At 51.7% G+C, this 25,042-nt stretch overlaps 1 protein-coding gene and 1 long non-coding RNA gene across 2 annotated transcripts; one reads left to right on the plus strand and one right to left on the minus strand.

The window, feature by feature from the left end:
- Positions 1-3,979: 3,979 nt before the first annotated feature.
- PROC (protein C, inactivator of coagulation factors Va and VIIIa) lies at positions 3,980-13,797 on the minus strand. Its single transcript, XM_039480095.2, is given in 9 exon segments — positions 3,980-4,641; positions 5,775-5,892; positions 6,741-6,883; positions 9,009-9,191; positions 9,194-9,382; positions 9,475-9,499; positions 10,910-11,076; positions 12,386-12,472; positions 13,716-13,797. Coding segments are annotated over 9 exon segments (1,551 nt in total). The 5' UTR covers positions 13,762-13,797; the 3' UTR covers positions 3,980-4,048.
- Positions 13,798-16,231: 2,434 nt separating this feature from the next.
- On the plus strand, positions 16,232-24,482 carry LOC141584471 (uncharacterized). Its single transcript, XR_012517533.1, has 3 exons — positions 16,232-16,453; positions 17,476-17,550; positions 24,065-24,482. It is a non-coding gene; the product is annotated as an uncharacterized LOC141584471 (long non-coding RNA).
- Positions 24,483-25,042: the final 560 nt, after the last annotated feature.

Genomic DNA, 25,042 nt, shown 5'->3' on the forward strand with positions numbered 1-25,042 from the left:
TCCTGAGTTGATTTTTGTACGTTTTGAGAGATAGAGGTTGAGGTTCATTTTTTTGATGCCCCACTGTGCCAGCACCCTTTGTTGAAAAGCCTCTCTCCTTCCTTCATTGAATTGCTTTTGTGTCTTTGTCAAAAGTCCATTTTGCTCCATCCACGTCTGTTCCTCCACTAGCAGCATGTAGTCTTGATGGCTGTAGGTATTCAGCAAGCCATGATGCTGCGTAGAGCAATTTCTCCTAATTCTGCTTTCTAAAACGTTCTAGTCATTTGAGGTCCTTTACACATACACACACACACACACACAGTACCTTGTTTATGTCTAGAAAAAGACATACTGGGATTTTGGTGGAAATTACATCTATACATCAATTTTGGGAGAACGGACATTCCCAGCATTTTGTAAATTTTGTCACACAGATCTGATACATGTTTTGTTAAATGTATGTCAAAGCATTTTCTTTCGTTAAAGTGACTGGGGTGGTGTTGTGCTTTTAACCTGGGTTTCCATGTGTTCCTGTTTGTGTAGAGATGTGCAGTGGATTTAAATGTGCTTCTTGCTGATTTTCATTCCCCTCCTTTCTGTTGGGCACATCACGTTTTCTTCTGTTGGTTTAAAAGCTGCATTTTTGTTCTTGTTCCGTTTACCCTCAGGGCCATTTCCAGGACTGAAATGTTTGTTTTTCTAATTGTCTCCAGTTTCCCTGGGCAGCAGCTCGGTTGGTCGGTCTCCCCATGCCGTCAAGCCAGAAGTGCTCAAGGTCAGGCAGGGTCACCATCCCGACAGCAGCCCACCCGGGAATCTTCGGCAGAGGCGAGAACTGACAGCACTCTGTCATTCTCTCGATCTGTCGCCTCCACTGCGAGTGCGGTGGGCACTGGCCCCATGCCATTTGGCAGGCGCTTCCAGCCTGGGCACGGTTTGCTCCCGTTTCCGGGCAGTCCCACCTATTCCTCCTCCAGGTCAGTAAGGAGGAGAATCCCACAGGCCCAGGCTTGGGCAGGTCTCTTTTCTTGTGGCCGCACACAGATAACTAACTCTGTGGGTCCTGGTGTCCCCTCTGGTCGGTAAGCGGCAGCTGCAGCCTGACAAGCTGCATGTAAGCACAGATCGAGTCCTCTGTTATTTTACTATGGATGGAGCTGTGCTGTGCTTTCTCAGGTAACTGACTTTATCCCTGTTGGCCTGGAGAGTTTTAGAACTAGAGTTCACCTGAGAAGAAGAGCCCTAAAGACTATTTGGTTCATTTCTATTAGTTTATTTTTATTTATTATTATTATTTTAAATCAAGACAAGTTCTCCCTATGCCGCCCAGGCTGGCCCCGAACCCTGGGCTCAAGCAATCCTCCTGCCTCAGTCTCCCAAAACACGGGGATTACTGGTGTGAGCCACGGCGCCTGGCCTGACCCAGTCACTTTCAACCCCAGTGAACACATTAAAATGAAATGGAGAGTTGGAGAAATATCAATGTCTGGGTCCCCCCACCAGCCCAGTCAGTTAAATTAGCACCTCTGGGGGTGGGACTGGACGTCAGTGTTTTTAAAAGCTCTCTGGGCATTCTCTCTCCTGCTGCCCTGTGGAGAGAGGCCTTCTGCCATGATTGTGGGTTTCCCAAGGTCTCCCCAGCCATGCAGAACTCCCAGACTATCCTCAAGGATTTTAATGAATGTGGTACCACAGGAGAAATGTACGTCCACATTGAAAGGCGAGCCACTTCAGGCAAACTCGGCCTCTGACCGCGCCCGAGGGAGGCTTCCAGTCTGAATATGACCTGGGGAAGTGGAATTGCTTGAGAAATCTCTGTTTTGCCGGTTGTCTTTCTCCGATCTTGCCCCTTTAACCTCTTGGTGCCCCAGGTTTTATAATTGGTACCTTAATTTCCTCCTGGCCTATACTAAGAGTTGAATGTGTGGGCAATTTTTATGTCATTTAAAATACCTAAAAATTGAGTACTGCTGATATTGTGGGTTAACATGAGGATTCCTTAGTTTATGTAAAACAAAATTTAATATTGATAATAGTAATGTTAAATCCCCTGATTTACCTCCAAAAATATATTAATTCACTTGTGAGTAGTAATTTTCATACAAAATTGAATATTATTTCTGGCTGAGTAGAAAAAAGCTGCTCATTGAAAAGGTCAAGAGCAATATTTTGCTGGGCCTGGTGGCTCAAGCCTGTAATCCCAGCACTTTGGGAGGCCGAGGCAGGTGGATCACGAGGTCAAGAGATGGAGACCATCCTGGTCAACATGGTAAAACCCCGTCTCTACTAAAAATACAAATATTCGCTGGGCATGGTGGTGCGTGCCTGTGATCCCAGCTACTCAGGAGGCTGAGGCAGGAGAATTGCCTGAACCCAGGAGGCGGAGGTTGCCGTGAGCCGAGATCGCGCCATTGCACTCCAGCCTGGGTAACAAGAGCGAAACTCCGTCTCAAAAAAAAAAAAAAAAAGTAATATTTTGTGTTAAGACTGATGTTGGTTTGGTGCTATTCATTCATTGTTATTGCTATTGTTCTGTTCTGTAAATAAAACTGACCTTTTCCCTTCAAAAAAAAAAAAAAGCTCCGCAGGAGATGCAAATGTGCAGCCGGGGTGGAGAATCGCTGCTGTCATCCAATCCCTTCATTTTACTGATGTCCTCTGGATTAGTCAGCGTTCTCCAGACACAGAACCAACAGGATGTGTATACAGATGCCGATAGATGAGAAGGGGCTTATTAGAGGACTTGGCTTCTGTGATCATGGAGGCTGCGGTGTCCCATGGCAGACCGGCAAGCCGGCCTGGCTCAGTCCGGGTCTCAAGGCCTCAGAACCAGGGGAGCTATGGCGGGACCCTCAGTCCAGGGCCAATAGCCTGAGAACCTGGAGGGCCGCTGGTATAAGTCACGGTCCAAAGGCTGGAGAACCTGGAGCTGATGTCCAAGGGCAGGAGAAGGGTGTCCCAGCTCCAGGAGAGACAGAGGATTCACCTGTCCTCTGCCTTTTTATTCCATCTGGGTCCCCAGCTGATCGGATGGTGCCCGCCCACACTGAGGGCGGGTCTCCCCACATAGTCCCCTGACTCAGTCACCCATCTCCTCCAGAACACCTAACAGACACACCCAGAAATCATGCTTCGCCAGCCAGCTGGGTATCCCTTCATCCAGTCAAATCGACACCTGAAATTAACCACCACGCTCAGAGAGGAGAAAAGACTTGCCGGAGGCCACACAGACAGCTAGACTAATTTTGGGCTGTAGATGAATTTTCTCAGCTTTATCTTACCACCATTTCCTTTTATAAGGTACTTAATGATTTCAAATCAGAGTATCCTGGACTTATTTCTGTCTCATCCAATGAGGCCTATCAGGCCAGGTTAAGCCAGAGACTCTTTCTTTCTGCTGTTTATGATGGTGTAACATTGCTGAAACAGCTGCCCCAGTGACACTGTGAGCTCCTTCTGAGCTGATCCAACACTTTATAGGTCTCTGGCTGCTCCCCGGCAGAGCTGATGCTGGTCCCCACACCGAGCTGTTCTCCAGGATAGTGGAGAAAAGAAAAAAGCACCTGGGTTTTGGAATCTGACCTAGATTTGAATCCTGGCTTCACCATGTAAACCTCTCAGAGCCTCGGTTTCCTCCTCTGTGATATGAGCTAAACCCATCTACCTGCAAACCTGGGCTTGCTGGAGAGCTAGTCCAGCCTCGCCTTCAGCATCCCCAGCTTGCACAGGCTCTTCCCAAAGCCCTGGGAAAGGCTCTAGCGCCTCTGTGGTCGTGGTTTTGATTCTTTTTCATAAACAGAGTGTTCCCCCCAACACACACAGCTTTAGACCCTGCAGAACTTGGATCTGCTCCTCCCCACCCCACAGAATTGGTCTGGGAGTTAAAGTTCTTATGAATATAAGGCATGTGGCATACAATAGGTGCTCAATAAATGTTACTTCCCTCCAGAACAGCCCAGAAGAGGGGTGGAAGGACAGACAGAACAGCAGGCCCATGTGCTTGTTACACACCCTTTTAATGTTCCATCCATCGCCATGCAAAAGCCCAGCCCAGCAGGGAGGGTTGCTAAGGAGCCGCCTGGCTCTCCGGAGGGGCTTCCTTGTCTCTGATGTGCCCGTGGATCCAATCGAGGTAGCGGCTGACTTTGGTGTAAACACCATAGTTGTGAAGGAGCCCACAGCCCTCACCCCAGCTCACCAGGCCCACCAGGAACCAGGTGCCGCGGAAGGACGCGACCATGGGCCCCCCACTGTCGCCATCGCAGGCGTCCTGTCGGTCCCCGAGGATGCCCGCACACAGCATGTTCTCAGACACCATGTTGTTCATCACCCTGCTGCACTCATTGCGCGGGACCACGGGAATCTTGATGAAGTTGAGAACGAAAGTGCGGTTTCTCTTGGGGTCCTTCTCTCGGCTGCTCTGGTAGCCCCAGCCCGTCACGATGGTCTCCTGGCCGGCCTGAGTGAGCTTGCGCTCTGCGAGGCCGCTGTCCGGGAGGCAGACGGGCACGATGGTCTGCGAGAGGGTGGCGGGCTGGGCCAGGCGCACCAGCGCGATGTCATTGTCGGTGGTGCTCTTGCTGTAGTTGGGGTGGACCAGGACCTCCTCGATGTCCAGGTCCAGCTCCCACCTCTCCCAGCGCCGCAGGTCATACTCCCCTGCAGGGCAGAGGGCACCGTCAGAGTGGGCTGCGGGGAGCCTCTCCCCACAGCGCTTTCCTGAGGCCCACCCACTGCTGTACCCCCTGCAGGCCTGGGCTGGAGGCCTGAAGAAAGACCATCCCGGAGACTGTGCCCCCGCGCATCCCAGGCACTGCCCGGAGCCACCCGTCTATGCTGTGGGTCCCTATCCATGGTGACTTTTCCTGCCAGAAGGAGTGGCCAACGGTGTTAATCCCAAAGGGGCAGGATGCTGGTCCATTTTCAGGACTCATGAAGTTGAGACCAGAATCAGAGAAGAAATGGGCAGCAGGGAAGCCCGAGGCCCCTGAAAACCCCAGACACAGACCAGAGCCACAGAGGAATGTGGAGTAATGGTTGCTGGAGAGACCAGGGCAGGAGCAGCAGACCGGGAGGGGAGGACCCCCAGCACACAGCACTGCCAGGGAGGAGAGGGCAGGTCCCACTTGAGACAGAGGGTCCTCTCAGGCCGGACTGATGGTTCCTGGGGAAGAGCACCTGAACATTTTAAGCCAAGCCCCACGGGAGGCCACTGGCTATAGATTATGCTGTAGGAAATGTGAATTTGGTCATTCTCAGTATACTTTTTCTTCCTTTTGGCATAAAGAGTTGAGCCAGACCCCCTACTCCAGAAATTGCCATAGATCGAAGGCGATGCCTGGGCGCCTCCAACCCACTCGTGGCTTTGGCAGATGCTAGGATTCCCGCTGCACAGCCCCATCCCCATCCGTCCATGGGAGGCACAGCCCTGAGGCCAGGCCTTGCTGGTCTCTGAACCCAAGGGTGCTGAGGCCCACCCAGAGCCTGCTCCACATGAGTGGGAGTGCAGAGGGCAGGGTCTGTGTAGCCCCTCACTCACAAACACGTGTGTGCAGGTGACTGTGCCCAGGTTCGAAGAGAGCACCAGAGAACCCCCTACTGCAAAATACTGGGTGTCACAGGGGTGGGCAGAGCAGGGCACATAGGCCTCTTCCCCTCAAACACCTTCTGCGGAGCTCAAGAAGCCTCTTGCCTAAGCACCTGGGGAGCAGGGTCCCCCAAACCTGAACAACCTGCCTGGTCCCCCCACCCAGGCCTCTGGCAGCCCCCTCCTGCCTGGCTCCAGCTCATACCAAGCCTGACAAGGAGCTTCCTGGGGTCCTCCAGGCAGTGGGCCGCTGTCAGCACCCAGGAGGGGTGGATGAGGACTGCCCCGCAGGCCAGCTTCTTCTGCGAGTCCAGCAGGACCACCTAGAATGGGGCAAAATGATGACATCACAGGGCTGCCTCCTGCCAGCCTCCAGTTCGGGACACCTGGGTCTCATCTGCACTTTCCTGGGCTCCCTGGTCACGTGGGCATAGGCCTAGGCCCTTTTCTGGCATTTTCTATTTTGTCACGTTTTACAGCGTTATCCTGTCCCAGGGTGTCTTCCTGACTGCCCATGCTGTTCCTGTACCATGGCTGTTCCAGGCACCCTCAGCCATACCCAGTGTCACCCAGCGAGCTCCTCTCATCCTTGGAGCCTTGGCCAGGCCTTGTGTCCTCCGGGAAGACTCTGTGGCCCCCAGGATGCCTAGGTATTCCCTTGAGGCCTCCCACAGCCCCTCTCTTGAAGGGCCTTCCTGGCTCTAGCCCCATTGGGCTGGCCGGTCTTTGGGGTCCTGACCCTCACGGCGTCTGAGTCCCCAGGGCCAATACCCCCTCTTGTTGGTTTCTATCACCCCCATGCTTGTTAGAGAGGGGAACCCAGTAAGTGTCAGTTCCCACGTGCAGGCTGGAGGGCTACGCAGGCCCAGCCCTCCCTCCTAGCCCTCTCCCATCGGTGGGCTTCTTCCTCAAATCCCAGCAGCAGAGCAGTGTCTTTCCAGCTCTTTTTAGAGACTGTAACCCTCCCTCCTGCATACCCGCTCCACGGCCCCATGCCACTCCCCTCACCCGCCCCGGCTGCTCCTCTCCTCCCAGGTTGCGGCTCTCTTTCCCTGAAGTATCCCCCACCTTTATCGTCCCCTGCAAGCAATGGCAGCTTCCCTTTCGGTTTCTGCACCCTGAGCACAGCTTCGGGGAGAGGCTCAGTGACCCCGGACCTAGCGCCTCCCACCTGCCAGGGGCTGTCTCCCCGTCTGGTCAATTTCCCATCGACGAGCCGCGGGTCTACTTGGTCTTCTTGGTCTTCTGTGTCTCGTTTCAGGTGAGTGCGCTTCTTCTCCATGCGCTTCCACAGCCTCCCGCAAGGGAATTTCACTGAGGTAGGCGGAGGTGGTGAGGGGCCTGCCAGGCACTCCTCCGGAGACTGCCCTCTTGTCTTTGTCCTCCTCCTGCCTACAGGCCACTTTGCCACAGTGCAGGGTTCAAGGGACCAACGATACTTAGACCACTCCATTAGTATTAGCTACAACCCTGCTCCAGTCAGTCAGTCAGTCAGTCAACAAACAGTGCCACCGAATAGCAAGAGTCAGACCAGGCCGCATCACCTGCTGGCTGTGGTTCTTACATAGGTCGTTAAACTTCCTGAAAGCTCATTGTAACCCAAGATTGGGGGTGGTCCCTGGGATACATTAGCTGGGATGCTGCCGAGCTCCTCACAGAGGAGAGGAATTATAGGGAGAAGGAGGTGAGCATTCTTGGAGAGCTCCTACAGTAGGCACGGCACGGCACGTTTGTGAGGCCTCCCTTCCAAGAAGAGAGCGCATACACCGTGGAGAACGGAGGGCTGGAAGGTCAGCCTGAGTCTGCTGAAAATGGGCCTTGAATGCCAAGTCCAGATAGCAAGACTTAAAGAGGCAATGGGGCACCATCAGCAGGGGAGCTGCATAATGACAAAAGAATGGAGAGGACACAACAGCAACCCGCATTCCAGAAGCTGCCGGCAGATGAATGGACACAGTAACTGACTTGGCAGACTGGAAAGCAAAATCTCAGCAGAAGGATTGGACCACGGAAACAGGAGGCCATGGGGCTTCCGGGAAGGCAGTGCTGGTGGGGGGGGGGGGCACTGAGAGTTTCTAAGAGAAACTGCGAGAGCCCTCCTCACTGGCTTGACTCCCCTCTCCTTGCAAGCAGAAGGTGAACCAGAGACTCTGACTAGGGACTCCAGGCCCGCCTGGGGAGCGAGTGGTGCTCTTAGCTGACCACATGGAGTCAGGCAAAGGTCCATGGCCTGCACAGGTGCCAGCTCCCTGGCCCCACCCTGCTCCGAGGGGCCGAACACCATGGTGAGCATCCTCTGTCCGACAAGAGCTTGGAGGATTCCTCTAGGAAAGCCTCCTCAAAGGAAAACCCTCACGATCTGGGGTCCTGCCAATGACAGGGCCTTCCCACCTCCTGGCAGGAAAGCCCCACAGGCCAACAGGCCCACAAGGCGTTTCTTTGCAGCTTCGTGGGAATCTCTAATTATTTCAAAATAAAAAGTTAAAACTTTAACTCTTTTTTTTTCCTTTTTTAAAAAAAGAGACAGGGTTCCCCTATGTTGTCCAGGCTGGTCTCAAACTTCCATGCTCAAGCATTCCTCCCACCTCAGCCTCTTAAAGTGCTGGAATTACAGATCCGAGCCACTGAACCTTGCCAAAAATTGTTTTCAGTAGAAGCATTGAAATATAAAGTTGTAGAAAGTTCCCTGAAAGAAGAACACAGAGTCAAAGAAATGAGAAATAGAAGACACAATAAAACTAGGGGAAAGTGGTCTGAATAACGGAAGGCCCAGATAAAGAAACAGAGGAAGCAAAGGGGAGATTGTGGAAGGAATAAGTAACACACGGTCCCAGAGGTAGAAAGTAGGAACTTCCACATTAAAAAGCTCCACCTTATAATGAAAATGAATGAAAAAAAGACCACGCCAAGGAACAGCATGCTAAAATATAAGAGTTGTAAAATTGCTTTTTAAAGCTTCGTACATATACACACTTGATTAAAATGCATAAAAGGGAAAATATAAAAGAAGGCAGAATCAGCGTTCTGTTCTCTCAAAGAAGCAAGGGGTAAAGAGGGAAGTGCGATTCCCGCCGGACAACATCAGAGAAAATAAATGCAGCCAGGCTAGATGGAGGCGCTGCAGTCCTGGCCCTCGATCCTCTCAGACTGGAGATCGGAGCCACCCCTGGACTCGCGCTCCGGGAGGTGGCCCCAGGTGGGCAAGGACCCGCAGAGGAAGGCGGGGACGCCAGGCAGAGAGCAAGCAGGCAAAGCGGAGGGGCCGCCCCGCTCCCTGGCTGACCTCACTAAGTCTGCCGCTGCCCCCGGGCTCAACTTGTTCCTCGCTCCCTCCCTAGAAGCCTCCTGTGCCCCGCGAGCCGCGCCCCGTCAAGGCGCCTGCCCACCCCGCCCGCGAGCACCCGGCGCGATTCCTGGGCGATGTGTGGGGGCCTCTCACCTACGGGCTCGCACTGCAGGTGGTCGTCCCCCAGCTTGTAGCCGAGCGCGCAGCTGCAGCGCCGTCCGCCCTCCTCCTCCAGGCAGTAGTGCATGCAGCCGCCGTTGTCCAGCGAGCAGTTGCGAAAGCTCACCTCTGCGGGCAGGGGAGGGAGCGGGCAGCGGGCGCTGGCGCGGCGCCCCCCGGCCCCAGCCCCGGCCCGCCGCCCGCGCGCCCGCGCCCCCCTCGCCCCTCACCGCGCTGGCAGAAGCGGCCCTCCCAGCCGTCGCTGCAGTCGCAGCTGAAGCTGCCGATGCCGTCGATGCACGTGCCGTGCCCGCAGCACAGGCTGGCGCACGGGTGCTCCGAGGGCCGGACCAAGCACTGGTCGTCGTCTGCGACACAAGTCGGGGTAGGGGGTCAGCGGCCAGAAGCCCCGAGGGCCGCGGGCGCCGGCAGCGCAGCCGGGGGTCTAGAACGCACTCACCGACGTACTTGGACCAGAAGGCCAGCTGCGGAGAGAGCGGGCAGCGTCAGGCGCCTGCAGCGGGGTGTGCGGAGGGGGCGCGCCCGGGTGGGGCAGTGCGGGCGGTGAGTGGGCAGGGGAGGGGAGCGCTTCCGGACACACAGGGATCCACGCCCGCCTCCCCCGCCCCCTGCACCCAGCCTTGATCCCGCAACGCCCTCTCCCAAGCAGCTCCAGCGCTGCTCTAGCGATTGTCCGCTCCCACAGCAGCCTCTGCAACGCAAGGGACCGAATCTCTGGCCAGGTCGCTCGGCCTCCTTCCAGCTCCATCACTCCCTCTGCGCACCTGCTCAAGGACCCTTGACCACCTAGCCTTTCCCTAAGCCAGTGTTCTCAGAGTTGGGGGGGCGGGGGCAGAGGCTCTGCGTTCCTAACCAGGGATCAGGACTGGGCTCCTGCTGCCGGTGGTCTGGTACCAGCCACCCCACGCTGAGATGCCTGCTCCATCAGAGAGGCCAGCCAAGGCCTGCGGTGGCTGAGAGCATGTGAGGCGGGAGCCTCCGCTTGATGTGATCAGATGTGTGCCAGCAGAAGGTCATTGTGGCTCTGCCAGGGAGGCCACGGGGAAAGAGGCGGTGGGGATGGAGGGGAGCATTTGGGGGGTCCAGTCAAGGAGGTGGAGGCTGAGGGCAAGAGAGAGAGGGTGCAGGCCAGAGTGTCTCCTTTTGCCTTGAAAGCCTGCGCTGGAAAGCATGCCTACAGATGGATGCCTTGGAAGGCCGGGTCAGGGCACAACTTTCAGGTCCTAGTGGTTGAAGCCAGCTCCAGGAACAGAGTGAGTCTGAGCCTTGTCTCAGGAAGCTAGCCCCCTTATCAAGCTCACCCTGCTACCTGGGGCCACCTCCACAGGGCTCTGGGGGCCCCAAAGGACTTGGACCCTTAGGCAAATAGGACACAGACCCTGTCTTCTGACCCTCGAGCAATCAGATTTTCTCTCCTTGATGTGAGGCACAGAGTGAGCGATTTTATGTGGACAGAAGTGAGTCTCGGTCACACACACCCTGATCAGCAGGGGCATGGGTGGTAGCAGGGTGGTCTTTGGGTCTTTGTGAGACAGGGAAGGGAGGCAGTAGTGCTCAGTGGTGGCTGGAGGGTAGACGAAACCGCCTACAGCGTGGTTGGGTGGGAGTCCCTGCCTAGGGCTGCCCCACACTCTTTACTGGAGCTTCTTGAGTTCTGTTTCTGGCAGTCACATGTGCCTGGCCAACACCATAAGGCCAGCATCCTCCTCACTCCTCTCAGCTACCCCCACAAGCGGGAGGAGAGGGGGCTGGCACCCACCACCTCCCCGGCTCCTAAGAGGGCCTCAGCATTGGGTCCCCACCTGCTCCTCCAGGCCCCTGCTGGTCACCAGCTCACCCCTAAGCCTCATCCCCTGGACCTATGGTGGTCTTACTGTGTCATCCACGTTTTGGAAAAACTCCTTGGCCTCCTCGAAGTCACAGATCTCCTCTGTGCACTCCCGCTCCAGGTTGCCAGGCCGGAGCTCCTCCAGGAAGTTGTTGGCGCGTTTGTGGATCCGTAGTACCTGGTGGGCACGCTCGCTGCTGGAGAACACTGAGTCTGGTTTTGGAGGGAGGGGGAGCGCACCTTGGTGGAGGGGCCTGAGAGGGGCTGGGGCCGTGAGGGGGTCTGAGGAAGCCCAGCCAGGAGAGCCTGGGAAGTTCTTGTCTCCACCCGCTCAGGACTCATTCTAATTCTAGGTCATAGCCAGGCACTGGGCTTCTCTGCTCTCTTCCTCCCTAGGAAGCAGGTGGCAGTCGGAGGAGGAAGCCTTGCTCTGAGATGGACAGGCCACCCTGTGAACCCCACCGTGACCTCTGTGTATCTGAGCCAGTGTTTTTACCTCTTGTGGTCACATGTGCCTGACCAACACCATAGGGCCAGCCTCCTTATCGCTCCGCTCAGCCTCTATTTACTCATCCAAAACACCGGGACGAGATCGTCATGTAAAATACCCAATACTGTCCCTGGCCCAGAGATAAGCACTCAACGATGAATGCCCTGGCTGCTGCTGTAAAGACTGCCAAGTTAATCGTGTCACTGTTCCGCCAGGACACAGCGTGCAGTCCCATCTTGATGCATCCCCCAGTCTCCCTCTCCTCCCCCGGCCAAGCATTCCCCATGCTCCTCCCCTTGGGCAGGGATACCTGGAAGACAGACAGACCTATTACCCAGTGAGAGTCACCAAATGTCTCCTGGGCTTCGTGATGTGTTTGTCTTGGGTGCAGGGGACAGTTAGGAGGGAGGGATGAGGGCTGGAGGGAAAGACATCCTAGAGGAGATGTGCCTCAGCTGAGGACACCTCGGAGAAAAGGTGGGGGTACGGGTCCCGGGCAGATAAGCAGCTCAATAAACGTTCAAATGCAACCCACAGAATGGTGTGGCTCTAGGGGCCTGCGTGTCCTGCAGACCTCCCCAGGAATCATGACCTCCTCCTGTTGACTGTGGAGACCAGGAAAGGGGCTGGGGCAGGGCAGCCATGAGCCGGACATTCATTTGAGGAGGAGAGGCTGCGCTGGGCAGTGTGGGTGGCAGCCTGGGCCTGGGGCCTTCACAGCTGAGGGAGTGAATGGGTGGAGAGGGAAGGCCCAGGGGACTCTGTGACTGTCCCGAGGGGTGGAGGGAGCTTTAGGAAGTAATCGCGGGGCTCCCTGCTGTCACGCGTGCCTGCCTGGCAGCCCTTGTGTGGCGCTCTGGCAGCTGGCCTACCTGGGACTGATCAGTTGATTCCTGCCATTCCCGTCTGCCCCTCATCTCACCCAGGGCTCAGAGAGATAGTGGAAGCTGTGAAGTCCTGGGCAGATGCCCACTCAGGCCTTGTAGAGGCCACAGGGGTCCTGGGGTAGGGGTAGGGGTAGGGAGGCCTTACCAAGAGGAGCTGGTGTGCTGGAAATTCCCCAGCTGGCCAGGAACAGCAGGAGGCTTGCGAGCCGCCACATTCCAGAGGCGCTGGCACCTGTCTGAGGAGGACTTCTGAGCTCCGGGCAATGCCCACCCCCACCGCTGCTCTGCCTGCACCTTCCAGGTGGAGGCGGAATGCAAGGACTGTCCCTGTGTGCTGGCTGTTAGAGTGGAAGCCGGGATTGAGGGCCGTTGTTCGCTAGACACATAGCCACCCTCAGAAGGCCTCAACTGTCCCCTCTATGTGGGGCTGAGGTCACACTGCCTGCCTAGATAGCAGCTCCAAAATGCGGTGGAGAGGGCGCCGGGGTGTTTGTGCCCTCCCTGGGGGCAGTAGGTTGGTTGGCTCTGTCAGTCTGATGGCTGGGCTGAGAATATTCGCTAGCGTTGATTGGACACTCATGGTGTCCTTCAGGCAATTTTTACAGGATTCAGAGGGCAGGCCATGAAGCCAGACTGCACAGTGCAAACTCCAGCTCCAGCACTTAGTGGAGGGCAATGTTGGCCATGATGCTTAACTGCTCCATGCCTCCGCTTCCTCGTTTATAAAACGGATGGAATTACGTGTTATATTTCTGCCTTAAAGGGTGTTGTGAGAATTAAAGGAGTTAATCCACATAAAGTTCTCCAAACAGGCTTTGCACAGAGCTCGTGCTCAGTACACATGAGCTATTATGACTTCAGTTAAGGCTCACAACCACCCAAGAGGTAGCTATTAATGCTGTCAACCCCATTTCATAGAGGGAGAAACTGAGGCTCGGAGGAGTTCAGTGGTTTCTTAAAAATCTAACCCCAGAGGTGGCAGAGCCAGGACTCAAGGCCAGGCCTGGAACCTCAACCCCTGCCCCAAACCACCAGGTGCCCCACAAGGCCACAGAGGTAGCCCTGGGGACCAGAGACCAAGGAGCCGCCCCAGTGGGTAGGCTGCCTGGCCAGCCCCTGCTCTACGTTCTTGCCTGCTCCCTCTGAGGCTGCTTCTGAGATCTGCTCAAATCTGATACCCCCAAAGGTGGAAGTGGGGTGGGGAGAATGGAGGGTCCTGGGCTCCAAACTGCCTGTCAGAATGGCCCTGGGCCCTGGGACCCTCGTCCTGGAAAGAGGGAGGCATGTGGCAAAGGGCCCCAGGACTGTGGCTGCCAGGCCGAGCCAGTGGAGGGCCTCGCTTCCTTTTACCCCAAGCTCAGGCGGTCTCAAGCACCCTGGCTGGAGGACTCAGCCCTCACCACCACCTAGCTCTCCTCTCCCGGGCACAGCCCTCCCTCCACACCCCTCATATACCTGCCTGGAGGGGGACTCACAGGGATGGGTCGTGGAGATACTGCAAATTCGCCGTCCTGCCGCCATGACAGGCTGGAGTTCGAGTTAATCCACAACCACAAATATTTGCTCGGCCCTCAGCGCTGAGCCCTCCCTCTCCATAGACAAACAAAAGTGGCAATAGCACTCCTGGTCCTAGCTCAGCACGGCTTGGGTTGCCTGAAGCCCACCTCTGCCCACCACAGATGCCATCCAGCAGGGAGGGAGGTGAGGGCAAAACTCTTGACAGATGTGGTCTCATTTTAGCCCCAAGTGGCTGGCTAAGGGGAGGGACGTTGTCCCTGTTTTTCAGATGGGGATATTTTACCCAGAAGCATTGTAGTTTGTCCAAGATCAGCAAATAGGTAATATTCCATATTTCATCAAATCTAGGATGCCATTAATTATAAGACAGACCTATTTATGTGCCACCATACAAGAAAAAAGACACTGTCCCAATGACATGTCATCCCAATTTCTGATACATAAAACCACGAGAAGATGCCCCTCTTTGGGTCCCCGTGTGGATGCTGGGCACCTCCAATTGCTCATGAACTCCCCATGCCCCCTCCCACGAAACTGCACAAAGCGTCCCTCTAACCTCTACTTTTCAGGCAAGGACACTCAAGTCTGTGTTACTTGCCCAGATTCACTGAGCTGGTGGTTGGCAGATTTAATCTGAACTCAGGTCTTGCTGCTTCCACTTGGCTCCTTTTGTGAACCAGTAAGAAAAATGAATGGGAATCCAAGAAAGACTGCAGCAATTTCCTGGCTGGGGTGCCAGAAGGGAGAAGGGCAGAAATAAAGGGTCCAGCTCAACACCTTTGCCAGTGTCCTGAAGCCTATCAGCATTTATTAAGCATCTTGCTGCCCCAAACCAGGCTGCCCCAGAGATGCCCCCCTTTCCTCCCTCCCCTACCGGTTCCTAGGAGGAGCTGCCCACACTCCTCCTCAAAGTCTATGCTTCTAAATGGGGCATATGACCCCATCTTGCTGGCTTCTGTTGAGGGGATCAATCCGATTCTGTCCCCCATCCTCCAGGAATAGAGTCTCACACCATCAGTATACTGTGGGCACCAGACTCGGAAGATTAAGGCCAGGTCCTGGGCATCCTGCTTAGGCTTAAAGCAGAGGAAGGTGATGAGAAGGAAGATGCAGGAGGGCAGAGAGAGATGGAGACACGAGACCAGGGAGACCCAGACGGTCCCAGGAAGCAGTGGAAAGTGGCCTCTGCCTCCTTATGATTGGTGGCATATCCTGGCTTCAGGATAAAACCCTCCTAAAACCCTCCCAAAACCTTCTTCCTCCTGAAGTTTCCTTAAATTGGCTGAAACAGCTTGTGTTCATTGTAATCAGATGCCTGAGGCACCGCACCAGGCTGCACCAGAGATGTCCCCCTTCCCTCCCTGCCCTGCCTGTTCCTAGGAGGAGTTGCCCACGCTCCTCCTCAAAGTCTGCACCTCTAAATGGGGCATGTGATCCCGCTACTATTGATTGCCCAGGGAAGTCACCTGACCCAGGGGATCAATCAGATTCTGTCCTAGAGGAACAGGGTAAAACTCTTAACAAGGCAGGCCCACCTTGCAGGACCCAGGGGCAGGTACACAGGGGAAATGCTTACAGAATTCAGAGGAGAGGGCAATCAGCACAAGCTGGCATTGCCAGGGGAGGCTGCCTGGAGGAAGTGGCACTTCAGCTGGACATCAAAGAGCAGACAGGAGGAAGGAACCCTTCTTCGCCTACCAGGTGGGGAGACTATGGAGAGACACAGACAAGCAGTTGGGGAGGTGCTGGGAGAGGGTGGAGGTGGAGAGGAGGCTGGGGGTGAGGGTGGGGAGGCAATAGATTTTGGAATTAAGACTACGGGAAGTGAGGAGCCAGGAGCTGTTTGTGAGAGGCTGTGGCAGCTGCCTAGAGAAGCAGGGACAAGCTCCTGGCAACTCAGGCAGGAAGCATGAAGACCCCACGCACGATCACACAAGGCAACACCTTGTATGTTCCTGTTCTTGCTCCAGGCGTCGCCCCGGAAGTCTGCAGGGACCACTGCCCTCTGTTTGCCTCGCAGGCACAAGATGTTCTGGGTATTCTTTGGGCGCCGCTTCCCTTCCCCACCAACTTCTTGCCCTCCACTCCTCCCCACCCTAGCTGGCTCCACGGCAAGTCCGTGCAGGGTCCGCACACTGATTCTGACCCGCGTAATGGACTCTGACCAGGGCACCCACGTCCAAACCAGCCCAGATGCCCAAAGCACTGGTACCGGTACGATCCGGGGCAGCTGCAATGCTCTCAAGTGCCCAGTGCTGGGGGTTGGGAGTGCCAAGGCTTGGAAGGCTGCCCAGAGAGAGGGAGGGTCCTCTGCAGAGCTCTGTACGCCTGTCGGCCTACGGGGTCTCTTCACGCGGGCTGCGCCACGGCCTCCTCATCCGCCGGCAGCAGCGCAGGAAACCCGTCACCTCCTCGAGGCAGGGACGGGCAGAAGGCCGGCGTCACCTGGAGGCAGCTGCCGGGATCCAGGGGTCTCTGCAGTTACACCGGGCTCCAGCCGGGGGCGCTGCGGAGGAGCCAGGGCCCTACCCAGGTGCGGCCTCGCCCGCCTGGCTTGCCAGGTGTGACCCGCCCCCTGTGGGCCCGAACGCAGTCAGGTCCAGGCAGGAGGCTAGCGAGCTCGCTGTGAGTCAGAGAGCAGAGGGACATCTGTGGTTGAGGAATTCGCTGCATGGATGAAGACCCAAGCAAAGGGGTAAGAACCAAATGCATGTGGGGCAGTGACAGCCACAACTCCCGGAGCCAGGCGGCGTCCCAGAGGAGGGCTCTGGGTCACCTTCACACAGCCTTAAACCTCAGCCAGGCTCCTCCTGGCAGGGGGATTTAACTTCCGTGGGTCTCAATGTCCACGTCTGTAAAGTGGAGTCAGTAACAGCATCCATCTCAGGTGACTGTTGTAAGGGTTACATTAAATCTTTTATTAGTTTGTAATTTAAAAAAAATTTTTTTTGAGGCAGGGTCTTTCTGGCTCTGTCACCCAGGCTGGAGTGCAGTGGTGGGATCACAGCTCTCTGAAGCCTAGACCTCCTGGGCTCAACCGATTCTTCTGTTTCAGCCTCCTCAGTAGCTGGGACCACAGGCACGTGCCACCACACCCAGCTAATTTTTAAAACATTTTAGGAGAGAGGAGGTCTTGCTGTGTTATTCTAGAACTCCTGGCCTCAAGTGATCCTCCCTCCACAGCCTCCCAAAGTGCTGAGGTTACAGGCGTGAGCCACGGTGCCTGGCCTTATTTTTAAATATTTTATATAAAGTGAGCATGACCTGGGACATAACAGGTGATTACTCAGTAATTTCCTCTCTCAGCTCCCCAAATATCCTAGAGAGAAAAGCTAGGTACCACACGAAGCTTTGAGGGGGATCAAAGCCAGATGATAATGGTCGTTGCCCTTCCCACAGGCCTGGGAAGGTCAGGAGGGGCTGACCAGGAGGGGAACGGGTCAAGGACAGCTGCTGCTATATGGAAGCTCAGATTGCACAGATGTGTTGTACAGGTTACAATGACCGTTCAGAATCATCCGTAATCTGTACAACACTCTCCACCCTCTGTGTCTTGACTCTGGCTCTGCCAATAGGTGCCAGAAACCCGACTTGAACTCCCTCTGCTGAACGGTGATGAGAGACGGGCTGGTGGTCAGGGGCGATGGGACTATGGTTCCTTCTCACCCCATGCCACTTCCCTGTGTGGGCATTGCCCATTCTCCATTCTCTCTGTAGGGACGCCGTGCTGTTCAGCCCACCCCAGGCAGGGCAGGAAGGGGAGACACTGGAGAGGCTCCTGGGAGCTCCCTGGTAAGAAGTGGAGGTGGATGAATGTCATTCAATGTCTCTCTTTTTGTTGTCAGGTTTATTGCAGTATAATTTACATACAGTGAAACTCACACTGTAAAAATGTTCAGTTCTGCTTGTTTCGACGAATGTATGTAATAGTGTAGCCACCACCACAGTCAAGATGTAGAACATTTCCATCACCCTCACAAGTTCTGTGTTCCACCCAACTCTTGGCAACCACTGATTGGATTTCTCTCTGTAATTTGCATTTTCTAGAATAGCGTATAAGGGAATCCTACCGTATATAGCTTTTTTTTTTTTTTTTTTTTTTTTTTTGAATTTGAGTCTTGCTCTGTTGCCCAGGCTGGAGTGCACTGGTGTGATAGCTCACTGCAACCTACCTCCACCTCCCGGGTTCAAAAGATTCTTCTGCCTCAGCCTCCTGAGTAGCTAGGATTACAGGCACATGCCACCACACCCAGCTAATTTTTGTATTTTTTAGTAGAGATGGCGTTTCACCATGTTGGCCAGGCTGCTCTTGAACTCCTGACCTCAAGTGATCCACCCACCTCGGCCTCCAAAGTGCTGGGAGTACAGGCATGAGCCACCGTGCCCGGCTAGTACATAGCTTTTTAAGATTGCCTTATTTCACTCAGCATAAAGCTTTTGTGATTTATTCATGTGGATGTCTACAGCAGTTTTATTTATTTTTATTGCTGACTGGACTCCATTGTATACACGTACCACAATCTGTTATCCATTTGCCAGTTCTTGGCTATCATTAAATGAAGCTGCTAGAACATTTATGTACAGGTCGTTGTGTGGGCGTATGTTTTTATTTCTCTTGGGTAATATCTAGAAATGGGATTGCTGAGTCATGTGGTGAGTACATGTTTACTTTTTTAAAAAAATAATAAAGTCAAACTTTTCCAGAATGGCAGTACCATTTTGCATTCCCGCTAAGCAATGTCTGAGTGTTCCTGTCACTCTGCATTCTCACCAGTATTTGGTGTTGTTGGTTGTTTTTTAATTTTAATTTTTAATTTTTAGCCTTCTTAATAGATGTGTAGTGGTAGCTCATTGTAGCTTTAATTTTCATTTTCTGATTCTTTAATGATTTGGACCATCTTTTCCTGTGCTAATTTGCTATTTATATTTTCTTTGGTAGAGTGCCTGTTTAAATCTTTGGGCTGTTTTTTTGTTTCTTTGTTTTTGAGGGTTTTTTAAATCGAGTTTTCAGAATTTGTATGTATCCTAACAACAAGCCCTTTGTCAGCTTAGTATTTTGCAAACATTTCCTCCCAGTCTATGGCTTCTCTTTTATACTTAACAGTGTCTTTTAATGAACAGATGTTTGTAATTTTGATGAAGTCCAGTTATCAACATTTTCTTTTACGGTTCATGTTTTTGTGTCCTACCAAAGAATACTGCCTCATTCAAGGTCACAAAAGCTTTCTCTTATGTTTTCTTCTGCAAGCTTTATGGTTTTCACTTTTACATTTATATCTCTGACCCATTTTGAATTTGTTAATTTTGGTATATGGTGTGAGGCAGAGATCAAGAGTCATTCTTTAAAGTGTATGGAGATCTAGTTGTTGTAGTCTCATTTCTTGCAAACACTAAACTTTCTCCCACTGAATTGCTTTGGTACTCTGTTGAAATCAATTGACCATAAATGCATACATCTACTTCTGGATTCTATTTTGTTCAGTTAATCTATCTTTCTTATGCCATCATTATAATGTCTTAATTGCTTAATTGCTATTACAATATTCAAGCAAGTCATGAAATAAAGTAGTGTAAGTCTTACAACTTTGTTCTTATTTTTCAAAATGTTTTGGCTATTCTAGGTCCTTTCTACTTCTATATAAATTTTAGAACAAATTTCTCAATTTCAAAAAAAAAAATTCCTGCTGGAATCTTGATTTGGATTGAGTTGTATCTATAGAACAATTTAGGAAGAAAAGACATCTTAATATTGAGTCTTCTAATCTATTAGCATGGTATTTCTCTACATTTATTTAGCTCTGTTAATTTCTCTCTTCAATATTTAATCTTTTTCAGGTATAGGTTTTGCACATATTTTGTTAAATTTATCCCTACTTATTTCATGTTTAAACAATTTCATGTTATTTAAATGGCATTTTAAAGATTTGAACTTACATTTGTTTGTTGCTAGTATTTATAAATACAATTGACTTTTTTTTTTTTTTTTTTTTTTTTTTTTTTTTTTTTTTTGAGACGGAGTTTCGCTAGCTACCCAGGCTGGAGTGCAATGGCGCGATCTCGGCTCACCGCAACCTCCGCCTCCTGGGTTCAGGCAATTCTCCTGCCTCAGCCTCCCGAGTAGCTGGGACTACAGGCACGCGCCACCATGCCCAGCTAATTTTTTGTATTTTTAGTAGAGATGGGGTTTCACCATGTTGACCAGGATGGTCTCGATCTATTGACCTCGTGATCCACCCTCCTCAGCCTCCCAATGTGCTGGGATTACAGGCTTGAGCCACCGCGCCCGGCTTTACAATTGACTTTTTAAATTGAGGCATTATTTCTTGATGCTATAAACATGCTAATATGATCAAGTGTCTCATTTGTCTGGGATTGTACCATTTTTAACATTAAAAGTCCTTAAAAAAAAAAAGCCAAAAAGTTAAAAGGAAGTAAATTCTCCGTTGGGAAGAGAAAAGTCGAGGTTTTGAGTAATTGATACGGGACATTAGGAGAAAGGTCCAAAGCCCACATGGTAACCCCAGAAACAGAGGCTGAAGGCAACACTAGTTTTAGTGCCAAATGGACACATCACCTTCCTTAGTGTCTGCTGCTGAGGACGACAACCACGATTTGCAGTACACCATAGTGAATCATCCCTTATTACGTCACTCCTTGTGATATACTTAAGCACACTGTAATCTTGAACGTGACCATCCACTTCGCCTGTGGATTAGTTGTTGTGCTTTGTGTTCAGACACTGCTAATTTAATTTTGGCATGGTGAATACTGGGGCCATGTTTTCTTAAGCATTCAGATGATGAAAATGAGGAAATGGTGTTGCGACACCAATGCCAGCGTAACCCAAATGGCCGTGTTATTTTAATACCAGGTGGAGTGACACAGACAACTGGATGAGGGAGGTAAAGAATCAACACAAGGGGCCGGGCGCGGTGGCTCAAGCCTGTAATCCCAGCACTTTGGGAGGCCGAGGCGGGTGGATCACAAGGTCAAGAGATCGAGACCATCCTGGTCAACATGGTGAAACCCCGTCTCTACTAAAAATACAAAAAATTAGCTGGGCATGGTGGCACGTGCCTGTAATCCAAGCTACTCAGGAGGCTGAGGCAGGAGAATTGCTTGAACCCAGGAGGCGAAGGTTGCGGTGAGCCGAGATCGTGCCATTGCACTCCAGCCTAGGTAACAAGAGCGAAACTCCATCTAAAAAAAAAAAAAAAGAATCAACACAAGGGATACTGCACAATAAGCACAGAGAATTTGGGATTGGGCATGGTGGAAGAAGGGATTGTAGAGACTGCCTCACGAGTCCCCAGTAAGATAGGCAAGTATGTCAAAATTAACCAAAAAGCTTTTTGTCTCCCAAAAGACACCAATTCAAAATAGTGGCTGCTGAATTAGCTAGGGCATACCTACCACATAAACTAATTTGTGTGATTGTTTTTTGAAACTGAGTAGAGGCATGTTTCCCCATTCACAGGCTGTAACTGAAATGTCATGTGAGTGAACAAAGGCAGAAATGTTGATGGCAGCTCTGCTGGCCCTTTACGACATTCAGCCAATTCTGCCAGATCCCAGCAACAATCATGCTTTCTGCAGCAACCAAGTGCTGTGTCCAATCATGGCCATGAAAAACAGTTCTAACTTGTACATACTTTGATTTGAAAACATGGAATTTCAAATCATCCTTTTTATTTCTATGAAGATTTTAATGCACCTGCAGAAAAAAATAAAAGAATGTTGATGCTATCTTGTTCAAACACAAACATGACTTTGCCCATCCGTCTGCCTATTTGGCAGACAGTGCAAATGTAAATTTTTGCAAATTCTGTGCAGCCTGTGAACTCTTTACCAATGAAAATTTTAAAATGTTAGCCACAAAGTGTCCTGCACACTGCGTACGCAACATCGGTAAAAGGGGGTGGAGTTTGCGTCCCTGCAATATTGATGCTTTCAAAATGAAAGCTTTTATTTACTTTTCAGTTTCCTCAAAACATGGGAAAGCACTTAATGAGATTTTTCACATTCCAGGAATGGAAGGAGATGTCCTCCTTTGGACATGTGCCTGCATGAGGGCTGTCACTGTTGCCAGGGTAGAAAGGCAGCCTGCCATACAACCATATTTTCAAAACACAGGACAAGAAGAATGTCCGCCTAATTTGGAAATAATAGATATTAAGAATGAAAATAGAGAAAAAGATTCAGGTTAAACAAACTGAAATTTATAAGTAGTTCCTCCAAAACTGCTTGATGATCCTTAAGGAGCCCATAAGGGCCTGGGAAAAGGAAGGACTGACCCTGAGTTGTCGATGTCATAGGTAGGTAGCGACAAAGCTCGTATAATGATAAATGACTCATTTTTTGAGAAACAAAACAAAACGTCACCAGAAAAGGACAACCAATTTAAACAAGCCTTTCTCACTTCTTCACTAAAACTGCAACTTATTTGGAATTCAACTTCAACTTCACAAGTTCAAATTATCTCTGTGCTTTAAAACTATTTTTCCTGAGAGAGACACACAGAGAGAGACAGAGCGAGGTTTAATTTATAATGACAAGACCGGGCACAGTGGCTCAAGCCTGTAATCCCAGCACTTTGGGAGGCCGAGGCGGGTGGATCACGAGGTCAAGAGATCCAGACCATCCTGGTCAACATGGTGAAACCCCGTCTCTACTAAAAATACAAAAAATTAGCTGGGCATGGTGGCACATGCCTGTAATCTCAGCTACTCAGGAGGCTGAGGCAGGAGAATTGCCTGAACCCAGGAGGCGGAGGTTGCGGTGAGCTGAGATCGCGCCATTGCACTCCAGCCTGGGTAACAAGAGCGAAACTCCGTCTCAAAAAAAAAAACAAACAGAAAAAAACTTATAATGACATCCAGTGTGCTCAGAAATGTTCAAAAAGGGCTGGGTGCGGTGGCTCACGCCTGTAATCCCGGGACTTTGGGAGGCTGAGGTGGGCGGATCAAGGTCAGGAGTTCGAGACCAACGTGACCAACATGGCGAAACCCCATCTCTACTAAAAACACAAAAATTAGCCAGGCATGGTGGTGCGCCTGTACTCTCAGCTACTTGGGAGGCTGAGGTGGGAGAATGGCTTGAATCCAGGAGGTTGAGGTTGCAGTGAGCCAAGATCGTGCCACTGTACTCTAGCCTGGGCAACAGAGGAAGACTCCTTCTCAAAAAAAAAAAAAAGAAAAAGAAAAGAAAAGAAAAGAAATGTTCAAAAAGGATGACTATCCGGATATTCTACATGATAGTTGTAAAAGATGACAGACTCCTGGTTTACCTAAACCAGCCTGTAGATACAAACTGAATGGACATCTTTGGACAGCTGGAAACTAATCCCTACAAATCTAAAATCCTGCTGTTACTAGGAGGTAAAATTCCAAGTATTCCATGCTCAAATGCTTTGTGGAGATAACAGTTAGCTTGAGGCCATCACATTGGACTGACCTTAGGAGTCAGTGTACTATGGGCTCACTAAGAGCAGAGCTGCAATTCAAAGGATTTTGCATTGACCTATATCCTGTTTCATCACCACATCAAGGAAGAACTTCCTACTAAAGGCTGTAGGCAAGGAATTAGAATGAATAAAAATACTCTACTGTATAATAAGACCAAAACATCTTTTTTTTTTTTTTTTTTTTTTTTTTTTTTGGTAGACGGAGTCTTGCTCTGTTGCCCAGGCTGGAGTGCAGTGGTGTGATCTCAGCTCACTGCAATCTCCAACTCCTCTTGCCTCAGCCTCCTGAGTAGCTATGACTACAGGCAGGTGCCATCACGGACAGGTAATTTTTGTATTTTTAGTAGAGACAGGGATTCACCATGTTGGCCAGGCTGGTCTCTAACTCCTGACCTTAAATGATCGGTCCACCTCAGCATCCCAAAGTGCTGGATTACAGACATGAGCCACCATGCGTGGCCTGTTATTTTTGATTAAATATTAGTAATATCTTTTAAAATAGTGGTATTATATTACATTCACCATTTTAAAAGTCTTACCTTTATGTATTTTGATACAAAATTTAAATATCTAATAATGAGTCAAAATAAACTGCTAAATCACAGGACAGGAAGAAACACGATAAAACTATTTTTGTATTTTTCTCACATATATTATTTGTGTTATTAGTCCTATTATTACTAATTACCACTGTGAACTACTCATATTGTTGTTTTCTTTAAATAATAAGATTTATGTAAAAGAAAGGTTAAAAATACACAATGTATTTCAAATAAACACCATATGTGTATAATATTTATTGTTTTATTTCTTAGAGACAGGGTCTCTGCCTTTGTCTTACAGGCTGGAGTGCAGTGGCACCACCATAGCTCAATGCAGCCTGGACATCCTGGGTTCAACGTGTCCTCCGTCCTCGGCCTCCCGAGTAAATGGGACTACAGGGGCAGGCCACCAGGCTCCGCTAATTTTTTTCATTTTTGTACAGACGGGGGTCTCACTATGTGGGCTGGTCTCAAACTCCTGAGCTCAAGTGATCCTCCCGCCTCAGACTCCTGAAGTGCTGGGATTACAGGCTAGGCCACTAGGCCCGGCCTATAATAATTTTTAACGTACTACATTATGTTGGGTTTTTTGGATGTGGTATGGCTCTGTGCCGGGTTGGCTCTCTCAAGTTTGTCATAGAATGCATGTCCCATCTCCTGTCCGCCTGAGTCTTCTCTAAGCCCTAGCGCTGAAAGGCCAACTAAGACCCAGTCGCTGCCCCCAAGTGGCTCAGTTTGGTGATAAAGCCAGACACAAAACAAAAAGGCAGAGAGCAAAGTCGAAGGTGCCATGAAATAAGTCGCTCCAGGTGGCGCTGGGAGGGCCTAACCCCGGACAGGCTCTCCGGGAAGCCTTCCTGGAGGAGGCGGGCCTCAGCTGGACCGCAGGCAGCCAGAGGAGGTGGGGGTGGGTGGGGGCGAGGGTGAGGGTGGTTGGAGTTCGGGGGCAATGTGAAGAGGAGGGTGAGGCCCCGACCTGGGCCTTTCCAGGCAGGCGGCCTAAACGGCTCCACGCACCGAGCGACCCGGTCCCAGCTGGGGTCTGCGCGTCCCCCTCCAGGACGGTGCTGGGAGGAGAGTCTGGCCGCCTGGAGGCCCGGGATAGCGGGGCTGGGAACGCCGGGGTCTCCCTTCTGTCCCCTGCTCCCGGGAGCCCCGAGTTTTCCCCGCCCTGTCCTTGACCCGGGGCCGCCGTCCTCCCGCGCCCAGCCTCTGGCGAGGCCACCGCGCCTGGCAGCGCCGCTGTCACGGTCCTACGGAGGGCCAGGAGCCTCCAGGG

This window comes from Saimiri boliviensis, chromosome 5, assembly GCF_048565385.1.
Source record: "Saimiri boliviensis isolate mSaiBol1 chromosome 5, mSaiBol1.pri, whole genome shotgun sequence".
Taxonomy (NCBI): domain Eukaryota; kingdom Metazoa; phylum Chordata; class Mammalia; order Primates; family Cebidae; genus Saimiri; species Saimiri boliviensis.